Source organism: Schistocerca gregaria, chromosome 7 (assembly GCF_023897955.1).
Source record: "Schistocerca gregaria isolate iqSchGreg1 chromosome 7, iqSchGreg1.2, whole genome shotgun sequence".
In the NCBI taxonomy this organism is placed as follows: domain Eukaryota; kingdom Metazoa; phylum Arthropoda; class Insecta; order Orthoptera; family Acrididae; genus Schistocerca; species Schistocerca gregaria.
Window position 1 is genome coordinate 440,941,072 of NC_064926.1, and position 14,807 is coordinate 440,955,878.

The window sequence follows — 14,807 nt, forward strand, 5'->3', positions numbered from 1 at the left end:
CCATGCCCGAGGGAGCATTCGAACCTGCGACCGTAGCGGTCGCGCAGTTCCGGACTGAAGCGCCTAGAATCGCTCGGCCGGCTCTGCAGTAGCCGCGCTAGATACCCACTGCCGCCGACGTTGCGGGAAATTCTTTTAGCTCGTGTCCAAATTCATCTACTTCAGTTAAAATTCAGCACATCTTTAAATATCACTATATCTCTATTTTTGTTTGTTAGTGAACAACAAGCGTAGGTTCTCAAGAACCTCTTAACTTTAGTTGGCTTTTTTAGGTTTTGCTGTAAGTTGCTAGAAGCGTATTATGTATTATAATACACGGGTGAGAAACGCAGGCCGCACGAATACTTGACTCTGCTTTAAATAATCTAGGGTTTGCTGGTTATAAGCTAACAGCAGTGCTGAGTCGCTAACAACAAAAAGTGGTGCGCACTGTTAGAGTAGACGGAACCGCCTAAAATACAAACAGCTAGTTACAGGTTTGTTCTACACGCGTTAGCTGTGCTCACGAGAAAATGCGGTCCACTGCGCTACGCCAGAAACACAGAAGCATTATCTCAAGCAAGTGCTGTTGTGAAGGCATCAGCGGGTATTTCATTAGCAGAGAGGTTCCGAGGTCAATGACTGAAGGCGCAGCGACCGAGAAAAGAGAACAGCTAAACATCAGGGGCGGTGTGGTGTGAAGGCAAACAAGAGCGCGGGAACCGGTCTGAAGTGTGCCAGCGTACAAAAACAGCAATGGAAGACTGGACGAGGCGGAGAGAGCGACGTGCAAGTGAGACAGAGGTATGTAAACGAAATGCTCAAACAGAACAGAGCGCGAAAGGAGCAGAATGATGAAGAGGAAAACGAAGCGCTGTTTTATGTATATGAACTACGTAGAAACGAAAATAAGGCCGCTGTAGAAAAGCAGAAGAAATATAACACTGAAGCATCAGGAAGCTCTTTCTCGGGAGAACTTGCCTTCGAGCTTCTGAGTGCCGAACCCAGGAACTGCTACACTGAAGTAAGAAATTCGCACAGCATGTAGGAATAGATGGCTCTGCGTTATCGACTAGACAACGTCTAGTAGACGATCTGAAAAAGGTGAGGTGCTGGAGGTTTAGAAAAATGGCGAGTCCTCTTGGGCCGCGGAGGAAAAGTGAAAACCAAAACTCATGATGGAAAGCATAAGATAGACGGTGAACGTAATGCCATAGAGAAAATAAAGTAAGTTAACTGACATTTAATGGAATATTTGATTTTAGTTTTTTGTAGGTGATATTCCCCTGTAATAATCAAATTCCGTGGGTAGTTTTACAGTGTTTTAGAATTTCTACGTCAGATCTGAGTTCTGATGTCATGTGATTTATATTAAGAGTATCCCTCTTGTCAACACGTGTTAGTGGTCGTTAAATCTATTGTTATATTTATCCAATATGCACTATACAATAATGTTGAAACTTAGCTACGCATTTTAGCAGTCATGTTTTCATCATCTGTATGTATGTGTTTAAATCGTCAATGGGATATACTGTTGTTGTTGTGGTCGTCAGTCCAGAGAGTGGTTTGATGCAGCTCTACATGTTACTCTATCCTGTGCAAGCTTCTTCATCTGCCAGTACCTACTGCAACCTACATCCTTCTGATCTGTTTAGGGTATTCATCTCTTGGTCTCCCTCTACGATTTTTGCCCTCCACGTTGCTTACTAGAACAAGCAAAGTAACAGTCATCAAATAAAGTCATTTGGACATAAAATACTCGTTTTTCTTTCAAATTTTCACCACAGTTGCTCGTTCACCTGACGTCCTTATTTCAGCAGTCTCCAACCGCTTCGCTTGTTGTCATACTCACAGATTTTTAATACAATGCTTTATCCACTGAACATTTAATTGCTTATTAACATTGTATGATCTCTGCTTTAATTCTTGATTTATACTCAGCAAATTCCGAATTCAACAGTGACATTAGAAGTGCTAAATAGCAGGTTTTGATGTATTTTCTGCGTAGGCTCGGCTGATGTCAATTTCTTTACCGCTAAGCCGTCAGTTCTGTTGCTATCTTGCTCACATATGGTGAAATTTCTACGTCTAACAGTACACGTTTCTTATGTGATTGTGTTTGTTGCTAATTTTCGGTCTAGCAACCTTTTAATTCAGAATTCGGAAATACAGAAATACAAGACACTTAGGAATGAAATAAATGGGAAGTGCAGGGAAGCTAAGGCGAAATGAAGAAATTGAAAAAGGAATGAAGCAGTGATTGTCGGAAAGACTGCCTCAGCATATAGAAAAGCCAAAACAACCTTCGGTGACCAGAATGAAACTTTCTCTCTGCAGCGAAGTGTGCGCTGATACAGAACTTCCTGGCTGATTAAAACTGTATGCTGGACTGAGACTCAGCTCCTCACCTATGCCTTTCAGAGGCAAGTGCTCCCGAGTTCGAGTCCCGGTATAGCACACGGTTTTAATAATTTACTAGAAAGTTTCAAACCTCGGTGAAACTGAAAGCAAGGGTGGTAACACAGAGAGTGAAATAGGAATTCCACTGTTAAATGCAGACGAGAGAGCGGATACGTGGAAAGAATACACTGAAGGCCTTTATGAGAAGATTTGTCTGATGTGAATAAAATCAAGAAGAAACAAGAGTATAGCAGAGATAGGTGGTCCAGTGCTAGAATTTAAAAGTGCTTTGAAATACTTAAGATCAAATAATACAGAAGTGATAGATAACATTCCATCAGAATTTCTCAAATTTCTGGGGTAAGTGGCAACAAAACCACCATTCACGTTCGAGTGTAGAATGTATGACTCTGGCGATATACCATCTGACTTTTGGAAAAATATCATCCACACAATTCTGAAGAATGCAAGAGCTGACAAGTGCGAGAATCCTCGAAGAATCAGTTTCACAGCTCATGCATCCAAGTTGCTGACAAGAATAATATAGAGAAGAATGGAAACGAAAACGAAGATTTGCTAGGTGACAATCAGTTTAGCTTTAGGAAAGGTAAAGGCACCAGACAGGCAATTATGAGGTTGCGGTTGATAAGTAAAACTAAAGAAAAATCAAGACACGTTCATAGGATCTGTCGATCTGTTTCGAAATTCTGTGGAAAATAGGGGTAAGCTGTAGGGAGAGACAGGTAATATACATGTACGAGAACTAAGAGGAAATAATAAGAGTGGAAGACAAAGAACGAAGTACTCGGATTAAAAAGGGTGTAAGAGAGAAATGTCGCCTTTCGCCCTACTGTTCAATCTATACATCTAAGAAGCAATGACGGAAGTAAAAGAAAGGTTGAAGAGTTGAATTAAAATTCAAGGCGAAAGGATGTCAGGGACAAAATTCACTGATGACATTGCTGTTCTCAATGAAAGTGAAGAAAAATTACAGGATCTGCTGAATGGAATGAACGGTCTAGTGAGTAAAGAAGATGGATTGAGAGTAAATCGAAGAAAGACGCAAGTAATTAGAAATAACAGAAATGAGAAATGCAAGACAATTAACATCAGGATTGATGGTCATGATGTAGTGAAGTTAAGGAATTCTGCTTCCTAGGCAGCAAAACAACCCATGGCAGACGGAGCAAGGTGAACATCGAAAGCAGGCTAGCGCTGACAAAACGGGCATTCCTGGTCAAAAGCAAGCTAGAATTGGAAAATAGGGCGTTTCTGGTTAAGAGCAGCCTCATAGTATCAAACATTGGCCTTAACTTGACGAAGAAATTTTTAAAAATATACGTTTGCAGCACAGAATTAAATGGCAGTAAAACATGCACTGTGGGAAAACCAGAACAGAAGAGAATCGAAGCATTTGAGATGTGGTGCTACAAAAGAATGTTGAAAATTACGTGGATTGATAAAGTAAGGAATGAAGAGGTACTGCGCAGAATCGAAGAGGAAAGGAATATAATCGTATGGAAAGCACTACTTGTTAGCAGTAGAGGGAGCTGTAGAGGGTGAAAACTATAGAGGATTGGACTGTATCTAGCAAATAATTGAGGAAGTAGGTTGCAAGTGCTACTCTGAGATGAAGAGGTTGACACAGGAGAGGAATTCGCGGCGGCCGCATCAAACCAGTCAGCAGACTGACGGTCTGAGTCTAAGTGAGTCTCCATTGTTATTATTTCCACTCACATAACATGGAGCGTAAAGTTATTGGCGCTGTTAGATGGTTGCGCAGCCGGCCGCGGTGGTCTCGCGGTTCTAGGTGCGCAATCCGGAACCGTGCGACTGCTACGGTTGCAGGTTCGAATCCTGCCTCGGGCATGGATGTGTGTGATGTCCTTAGGTTAGTTAGGTTTAAGTAGTTCTAAGTTCTAGGGGACTAAAGACCACAACAGTTGAGTCCCATAGTGCTCAGAGCCATTTGAACCATTTTTAGATGGTTGCGCACTTCCCGAGTGTTGGTACTGCTGTATATCTAGTCAATTGAAAACTCATGTTGGTTCTTTTCCCAGAGTATGATGATGGTAAGACGTTAAGTAGTGAGACTAAAACACCAAATTTTCTTTTACTGGTTAATATTTAATGATACGATTAGTACCACTGGTCTAGGACAAAGCGAGCTGCAATAGTTCGCAGCATAACGATTAGACCTCAAAATCCTTATAGCACCATCTACAGCTTGCCTTTTGTTACTCTGTGCCATGTAATCAAAATCTTTAACTGTCAGAGGCAGTTAGTTACGCAAATTAGTTACCAATTATTTAGCAAGCACTTCACATGAAACTCAAGGGCGTCCCTAGGAATACTGCCTCGTTTCTTAATTAGCAATACACAAGTTATTGTTCCCATCACATAAATTTTAGAATTGTCTGTGAAAGAATAATCGCTTAACATCCTACAGAGTATTTGGTGAACTAAAGTAATATACACTCCTGGAAATGGAAAAAAGAACACATTGACACCGGTGTGTCAGACCCACCATACTTGCTCCGGACAAGCAATGATCACACGCACGGCACAGCGGACACACCAGGAACCGCGGTGTTGGCCGTCGAATGGCACTAGCTGCACAGCATTTGTGCACCGCTGCCGTCAGTGTCAGCCAGTTTGCTGTGGCATACGGAGCTCCATCGCAGTCTTTGACACTGGTAGCATGCCACGACAGCGTGGACGTGAACTGTATGTGCAGTTGACGGACATTGAGCGAGGGCGTATAGTGGGCATGCGGGAGGCCGGGTGGACGTACCGCCGAATTGCTCAACACGTGGGGCGTGAGGTCTCCACAGTACATCGATGTTGTCGCCAGTGGTCGGCGGAAGGTGCACGTGCCCGTCGACCTGGGACCGGACCGCAGCGACGCACGGATGCACGCCAAGACCGTAGGATCCTACGCAGTACCGTAGGGGAAAGCACCGCCACTTCCCAGCAAATTAGGGAAACTGTTGCTCCTGGGGTATCGGCGAGGACCATTCGCAACCGTCTCCATGAAGCTGGGCTACGGTCCCGCACACCTTTAGGCCGTCTTCCGCTCACGCCCCAACATCGTGCAGCCCGCCTCCAGTGGTGTCGCGACAGGCGTGAATGGAGGGACGAATGGAGACGTGTCGTCTTCAGCGATGAGAGTCGCTTCTGCCTTGGTGCCAATGATGGTCGTATGCGTGTTTGGCGCCGTGCAGGTAAGCGCCACAATCAGGACTGCATACGACCGAGGCACACAGGGCCAACACCCGGCATCATGGTGTGGGGAGCGATCTCCTACACTGGCCGTACACCTCTGGTGATCGTCGAGGGGATACTGAATAGTGCACGGTACATCCAAACCGTCATCGAACCCATCGTTCTACCATTCCTAGACCGGCAAGGAAACTTGCTGTTCCAACAGGACAATGCACGTCCGCATGTATCCCGTGCCACCCAACGTGCTCTAGAAGGTGTAAGTCAACTACACTGGCCAGCAAGATCTGTCCGGATCTGTCCCCCATTGAGCATGTTTGGGACTGGATGAAGCGTCGTCTCACGCGGTCTGCACGTCCAGCACGAACGCTGGTCCAACTGAGGCGCCAGGTGGAAATGGCATGGCAAGCCGTTCCACAGGACTACATCCAGCATCTCTACGATCGTCTCCATGGGAGAATAGCAGCCTGCATTGCTGCGAAAGGTGGATATACACTGTACTAGTGCCGACATTGTGCATGCTCTGTTGCCTGTGTCTATGTGCCTGTGGTTCTGTCAGTGTGATCATGTGATGTATCTGACCCCAGGAATGTGTCAATAAAGTTTCCCCTTCCTGGGACAATGAATTCACGGTGTTCTTATTGAAATTTCCAGGAGTGTAGATTTACTTGCGAGAAAGTTGTCTAAAAGGCATGTAATTAATATTTAACACTGGTTAAAACTAGAATGCTAAAACCGTTGTAAAATAAACAAAACTTCGATTGTCTAGGATAAATAGAATGTAAAACATTAGACCCGTTTAAGCAGGGTTGGCTATAAAAGTGAAACTACCCTTATAAAGCAAAAAAAGCCACTAGGGGCTTGCCTTCTATGTTTTCTATTTTAATATTTTGTGACTGAAGCTTTAGAGCTTGGTATTTGTTTTATACGTGACATGCCAGTTTAAATGTTTTATTTCTGATGAAGGCACTCTTAGTAGTGGCCGAAACCTAGGTCAAAAAGACTTCATTTTTGCGACCGAGGTCTGTTATTGCTTTAATTTTATTTTGAAATGTATAACGTTTATATTTTGATTCTGTACTATACAGTAGGTTTAGTACGACCTCTCTTCCGATAGCTATACAAATGGTCGCTTGCCAAGAGCTATCAAAAACACTTGACCCCTTATCTCCGTGATCAACAGAACCCGATATATTATGATCCCCTGAAAAATAGTACTTCCGCGCGCGGTTTTTTGGAACAGGAAATCAGAAAATTCTCATTGAGCGCATTTTTTATTTTCTTTGTAAATCTATGATCTTATGTACACTGTGTGATCAAAAGTCTCCGGACACCCACAAAAGCATAAGTTTCCCATGTAAGTGCATTCTGCTGTCGCCTACAGCCAGGTACTCCATATCGGCGACCTCAGCAGTCATTAAACATCGTGAGAGAGCAGAATGGGGTGCTCCGCGGAACTCACGGACTTCGCGAATGTGATCAAGTGATTGGGTGTCACTTTCGTCATACGTCTGAACACGAGATTTCCATACTACTAAACATCCTTAGGTCCACTGTTCCCGATGCGATAGTGAAGTGGAAACGTGAAGCGACACGTACAGCTCAAAAGAGTACAGGTTGACCTCGTCTGCTGACTGACAGACACCGCCGACAGTTGATGAGGGTCCAGACCATCAGACAGGAATTCCAAACGGCATCAGGATCCTCTGAAAGTACTATGACAATTAGATGGGAGGTGATGGTCGAGCGGCTGCTCATAAGCCACACATCACGCCGGTAGATGCCAAACAATGCCTCGCTTGGTGTAAGGAGCGTCAACACAGGACGATTTAACAGTGGAATAAGTTGTGTGGAGTGACGAATCACGGTAAGCAATGTGGAGATACGATGGCAGGGTGTGGGTATGGCGAATGCCTGGTGAATGTCATCTGCCAGCGTGTGTAGTGCCAACAGTAATATGCGGAGGCGATGGTGTTATGGTGTGGTCGTGTTTCTCGTGGAAGAGGCTTGACCCCTTGTTGTTTTGCGTGGCACTATCACAACACACGCCTACATTGATGTTTTAAGCACCTTCTTGCTTCCCACTGTTGGAGAGCAATCCGGGGTTAGCGATTGCATCTTTCAACACGATAGAGCACCTATTCATAACGCACGGCGTGTGGTGGAGTGGTTACAGGACAATAACATCCCTGTAATGGACTGACCTGCACAGAGTTCTGACCTGAATCCCATAGAACACCTTTGGGATGTTTTGGGACGCCGACTTAGCGCCAGGCCTCACCGACCGACATCGATACCTCTCCTCAGTGCAGCACTCTGTGAAGAATGGGCTGCCATTCCCCAAGAAACCTTCCAACACCTGACTGGACGTATGCCTGCGTGATTGGAAGCTATCATCAAGGCTAAGGGTGGACCAACACTATATTGAATTCCAGCATTACCGATGGAGGGCGCCACGAACTTGTAAGTCATTTTGAGCCAGGTGTCCAGATACTTTTCATCACATAGCGTATACACATATAATATTCCAGTACACGTTTTTAGCGAACCTTTGTATATATATTAGTTCTTTCTTGACTCAGGTTTCAGGCTGACGTCAAAGGAATGGAAATGAAAATTGTTTTGGACCGATTCAGGCTTTAGAGTCGATGCATCAGTATATGTGTCTGTGAAAGAAATTATATCAAGTCATTCCATGAACAAAATGTGTAATCTTGTTTACAGCAATATGATTTAAAGCTAGTACTCTGACCTCAGTCATTACGTGATTTAATCAGATGTAAAATCAAAATAGCAATAGATCAAAAATAAGACGATTTGAAAGAACAGGGAGTCGTAGACTCTTATTTTTGAATGTGTGTCCCCAGCAGTTCATGACATGTGCATAATAAAAACCAAGAGCTAAAAGACGACTTTGTGGTTTACAGTTTAACTACAATGTACAGGTCGACCGTATGAAGAGTTTGTGATGAATAAAATGGAGCATGTACCTTGTGTGTATAATATTAATAACCATGTCACCTAAGACAGTATAAAGATGGTACTGGAGAACGTAATTTTACAAGAACCTCTTAACATTATGGAGAATATCAAAATTCTACTGTAAGTCATCTTTGTGAACAATTCATGTAGCCTACATAATTTCTGGTATTCTGTTTTGTAAGGTTCTAGTGTTAGAAAGTTCTCTTCCTATATCTTCGACCCTCATTGCAGGCAATGCAGGATATGCGTGCATGGGAAGAAAAGGAAAAAAAAGTGTCTGTCATATTGAAAACATTAGTCCTTAACGAAAGTCCTGTTTCGATAATATGTAAAAGCAAAATTTTAAAGCTGCATAATTAATAACATTTTGTGAATCACATTCTCAATCCTGATGGGTTTTCTCCGATTTGGAACGTGTGAAACGTGATTTTAAGGAAGATGTATCAATTACTGTATAAAATCTCGTCGCTTTTGAGATCTTTAAAATGCACTTGTCGGATGCTCGATATCGTAGCAAGAAAGACGCCGTGGCCTGTTCGAAAACAAACATGGCATTCGGTTGGAATGCCTTAAGATAAGTGAAGGTGGGGATTTTAACCGTTGCCTTCTGGAAATCGAGCCCAAACCATAAATGGATCACTTCCGCTCTATGTCATGTAGCTGTGTGCGCTCACCTAGGTAACAACAAAACCGATAGAGACTACTTCCATCGTTCAGTAGTGATCGTGTTGCTCCCATGTTGAGTTACTGTAATTATCTGTATACCGACAAGTGCTTATGCTGTAACCTACCGTCAGTCCCACTGTGATTACGGCATCAGCTGCCAGGGTGCGGTAGTATACAGTGCACTAGCCAACAGAATTCTGGTAATGGTGAAAAGATAATTCATCCCAGTAATCCAGATAACGTCCTGAGAAAATGTTAAAAAATTTAAAAATCTGCCCTCATAATTTTTTACTGTAGAATGTATCCAGATTAAATTTCTTACTTATCGCTAACATATGTTTCTAATTTGCTTGTCACCAAATATATTCATCTCACTGTTATAGGCATCTTCAATGGCATAAAACAGATATTGTATTATTGCTGTCATTATCTGCTCTTCACTTCACACAGATAAACCGCTCTTCACATGAAAGAAGCGTAAAGATGTGTTTATAATGATATTATATTATACACTCGGAGTTAATCAAATCAATTCCATGATAATAGAAAAATGCTACTAATTATGACTATGTACATGAAGAATCTGAATTGACGAACCAGGATACACGAGAGCGTTAATGCGCTGCTTCCTGGACTCGGAAGTCCCATAGTGCTCGGAGCCATTTGAACCTGGACTCCGGTAGGCGCGCTGCCCCAGATCGAATCCGCCCGGCGGATTAGCGACGAGGGCCGGTATGCTGGCCTGCCTGGATGTGGTTTTTAGGTGGTTTTCCACATCCTGCTAGGTGAGTCCTGAGCTGGTCCCCTTCCGTCTCAGTCACACAACTCACAGACATGTGCAAACATTCTCAATATTTCATGGGTTACACTAGATGCATACAGCTACACACTGCTTATGTCCATGGGGTTCAGAGTGGTGGTAGGAATGGCACCCTGCCACCCTCTGCCAGTAACACTGCCAAATCCGCTCTAACACTGCTGACCCCGCATTGAAGCGGGACAGGGACGGAAAGAAAGAAAAATACATGAAGGATCTGAGTTCTGATATTGTTGTAGCAATTTTTATATGTACACCACTGAAGACGGCTAAAATCATAGTTGAAGCAGCTGTAACAAAAAAATCTTTATCATATACATGTAGAACAATTACATTGACAAGGAAAAAAGTTATTTGGGAATCTCTCTCTTTCTCCCCCTTCTCTCTTTCTCTCTGTCCCCATCTGTTTTATTTGGTTTTCAGTTAAAAGTGGGGAAGGTCGCAATATTCAGGTACAGAATAATAAACAATAACTAGACCACCAAGACAACATACAGATACTATTTTATGAGAAGTTATAAAAATTGAAATTGGTCATTTATGTCTACCTGGCTTGTGTATTGCCAGCACACAGTGAAAAGTGAACATTATGTAGACATGTACAGTACATCGTTGTTTCAAAACGTTGTTTTATACTAACGAAAACATTATGATAGTTTTTATTATGTGTGTTCACAATAATACTCAGCACGGTCAGCCCACAATCACAAGGATCAGAGAAAGACAACAAGTGTCCCCATCAGTCTTAACTCGCAGTGTCCCTGCTGTAGAGTATGTTCTGAGGCACAGGTCTTCCCTGCTTTAATGGCACTGAAAAGGGAAACCTTTTGTAGGTGCAGGTACCAGGCGTCAGCGAGCTTCCTGGCTGGACAGGAAGTCCCTGATGAGCCTGTTGACTTCCTCTGGGTTTTCCTGCTGCACGAAGTGTCCCGCCTCCTTGACGATGGCGGTGGGGACTCCTATCTGGTCCCTGGCGTGAGACAGGAAGTCGAAGGAGAGCGCGAACTCCTTCTCGCCGAACAGGAAGAGTCCGGGGGGCAGCGGCTTGCCTCTCGGCGGTGACGGCTGGTGCCACGGCGCCTCCATAAGGGCCCGGTAGTAGTTGACGGGCGGCGTCAGCGCTCCTGAAAGTCACAGACAGTAACTGCACAGTACTGCACACAGGCGACGGCACGAGGATGGCCTGTGTGTTCGAAGATTAACTGGCGGAATCAAAAGCGATCCATGCGTTCAGTGAATCCGTTAAGTAGTGGAAGATCTCATTAAAGTTCCTGATTCAAAGGTCGTACTAATGCAAAAATGGCTGATATCCATGTGCTGGGGGACAGAGAGGGGAGAGGGATTTGAGAAGCCAAAAAAAGACACTCAGCACTGAGTAAGCGACTAATCTTAGGAGACAGACTGTAGAAAGGCAAACCTACTTTGTACGAAGTTCGCCCAGAAAGTAATGCACCACACTTTTTTCTTTAACAGTTCGTTATTGAACATAGTGAGAATTACACACACGAAAGAATGCTGTTTTATTTACACACCCTAATTTTAAATGTAATCTTCATGCCGGCCGCTGAGGCCGAGCGGTTCTAGGCACTTCAGTCCGGAACTGCGCTGCTGCTACGGTCGCAGGTTCGAATCCTGCCTCGGGCATGGATGTGTATAATTTCCTTAGGTTAGTTAGGTTTAAGTAGTTCTCAGTCTATGGTACTGATAACCTCAGATGTTAACTTCCACAATGCTTGAACCATTTTTGTGATATCCTTCCTTCAGCTCAAAACGAGGGCGTGTATGCCCTGTCGGTGCCAATCTTCGTTCTGGTGGCAGAGCCAGCGTTTCACTGTGTAAATCACCTCCTCATCGTCCTCAGAATGTCTTCCAGGGGTGGTATCCATTAATGGCCCAAGCAGTGGAAGTCCGAAGGGGCTAGGTGAGAGCTGTAGGGTGGACGAGGTAATAGTGTCCAACCCTGTTTCGCTACGTCTTCAGCAGTCCTCAGACTTGTGTAGGGACGAGCGTTATCGTGTTGCAGCAAAACATCTCCCGGGTTTCCAGAATGAGATTTTCACTCTGCAGCGGAGTGTGCGCTGATATGGAACTTCCTGGCAGATTAAAACTGTGTGCCGGACCGAGACTCGAACTCGGGACCTTTACCTTTCGCGGGCAAGTTCTCTACCAACTGAGCTACCCAAGCACGACTCACGCCCCGTCTTCACAGCTTTACTTCTGCTAGTACCTCGTCTCCTACCTTCCAAACTTTACAGAAGCTCTCCTGCGACACCTGCAGAACTAGCACTCCTGAAAGAAAGGATATTGCGGGGACATGGCTTAGCCACTTCTGGAAACATCCCCTAGGCTGTGGCTAAGCCATGTCTCCGCAATATCCTGTCGTTCAGGAGTGCTAATTCTGCAGGTTTCGCAGGAGAGCTTCTGTAAAGTTTGGAAGGTAGGAAACGGTACTGGCAGAAGTAAAGCTGTGAAGACGGGACGTGAGTCGTGCTTGGGTAGCTCAGTTGGTAGAGAACTTGCCCGCAAAAGTTAAAGGCCCCGAGTTCGAGTCTCGGTCCGGCACACAGTTTTAATCTGCCAGGAAGTTTCATCTCCAGGGTTACTGTGGCGCCGAAGTCGCCAGAATAGCGTATTGAGTTTTGTTAATGTGTTGGCATATGCTTCTGAATTAATGATGTCGCCTTTTGCCATCACATCAATGAGAATCACACCTTCACAGCCCCAGAACAAGGCGATCATGACGTTACCTGTGGAAGCAATTGCTTTGAATTGTTTCTTCTGTGGGGTCGACTGTTGTTTTGTTTCGGGCTCAAAACGGCAAACCCGCGTTTATCACCTGTCATAATCCCGGACAAGAAGGCCTTGCTCTCAGGTTCAAAACGTTGCAACAAATCAAGACAAATGTTTTCTCTGTGCGATTTGTGATCCAGCGTTAGGCACCGCAGGACCCATCTTGCACACAGTTTTGAATATCCAAGAGTGCGGATAATTGTATCCACATTTCCTTTGCTGACTGACAGATGCAGCGTCGTAATGCGTCTGTCCCCGTGAATGACATCAGCTCGCTGCAATATGGCAGCTGTGGTCTCCCCGAACGCTGCAAATCGTGGCACGCTGAACCGCCTTCTGATGAAGCACCCACTGTAGGAGCATGGTCATAATGCACTCAAAACTACACAGAACACCGTTATGACCACGTCGGAGACTTGCAACGCATCGAGGGCATTTCGCAGGTGCCCAGCGAGTGACTGTACTTCTGTCGACAGCAGATGGTCCATAGACTTTGCACAAGCGTTTGTGAACATTTCCCAAAGTTTATTTCTCTGGAGTGAGAAATTCAATGACGGCACGTTGCTTGTAACACACATCACCTACAGACGCCATTTTGGAATTGTCCTGAAGCTACGCTATCTGTCGGAAGCGACAGAAACTTGGCACACTCACTCAGGAGACTTCAGATAATACATACGTAGCGTTTCGCATTCGTAGCATTGTTTTCGGCTGGAAAAAAAATGCGGTGCATGTCTTTGAGGGCAACCTTCGTAGTACATTTAGATAGCTTTTGACAACGTTGACTGGAATACACTCTTTGAAATTATGAAGGTAGCATAGATAAAATACAAAGAGCGAAAAGTTATCTAAAACTCTTACAGACATTTATTTACAGGGTGATTCAAAAAGAATACCACAACTTTAGGAATTTAAAACTCTGCAACGACAAAAGGCAGAGCTAAGCACTATCTGTCGGCGAATTAAGGGAGCTATAAAGTTTCATTTAGTTGTACATTTGTTCGCTTGAGGCGCTGTTGACTAGGCGTCAGCGTCAGTTGATGCTAAGATGGCGACCGCTCAACAGAAAGCTTTTTGTGTTATTGAGTACGGCGCAAGAGAATCGACGACAGTTGTTCAGCGTGCATTTCGAACGAAGTATGGTGTTAAACCTCCTGATAGGTGGTGTATTAAACGTTGGTATAAACAGTTTACAGAGAATGGGTGTTTGTGCAATGGCCAAAGAACTGGACGGCCGAGAACGAGTGAAGAAAATGTATCACGCATCCAGCAAACATTTGTTCGCAGCCCAGGAAAATCGACTCGCAGAGCTAGCAGAGAGCTGCAAATTCCACAATCAACTATATGGAAAGTCCTACGAAAAAGGTTAGTTATGAAACCTTATCGTCTGAAATTGGTTCAAGCACTGTCTGCAGCTGATAAGATTAAAAGAATCGATTTCTGTGATTTTATCCTTGCTCAAATGGAAACAGATGAATCTTTCGTTTCAAAGATTGTGTTTAGTGATGAAGCAACTTTCCACACTAATGGGAAAGTCAATTTCACAATGTCTGTATATGGGGCACTGAGAATCCGCGGGAAACAACTCAGTATGAACGTGACTCGCCTAAGGTGAACGTTTTCTGTGCTATTTCAGCCAATAAAGTTTTTGGTCCCTTTTTCTTCGAAGGTGCTACTGTAACTGGACTACAGTATCTGGAGATATTAGAGAATTGGCTGTTCCCTCAGCTCGATCAAGAAGCACAACAATTCATATTTCAGCAGGATGGAGCGCCACCACATTGGCACTTATCTGTCCGTAACTACCTGAACGTCAATTACCCGAGGCGATGGATCGGCCGCCAGGCTGCCCGTGACAGAGCACTTCATCACTGGCCTCCAAGAAGCCCTGATCTTACCCCCTGCGATTTTTTCTTATGGGGGTATGTTAAGGATATGGTGTTTCGGCCAT

General features: G+C 44.3%; 1 protein-coding gene across 1 annotated transcript in view; it reads right to left on the bottom strand.

The window, feature by feature from the left end:
• Window positions 1–10,282: 10,282 nt before the first annotated feature.
• Window positions 10,283–14,807, bottom strand: part of LOC126281841 (epoxide hydrolase 4-like) — a 57,411-nt gene continuing 52,886 nt past the window's right edge. The window contains exon 6 of the mRNA XM_049981092.1: window positions 10,283–11,190. Within this exon, the coding sequence (XP_049837049.1) occupies window positions 10,916–11,190 (275 nt within the window). The 3' untranslated portion in view covers window positions 10,283–10,915. The remainder of the gene's footprint in view (window positions 11,191–14,807) is intronic.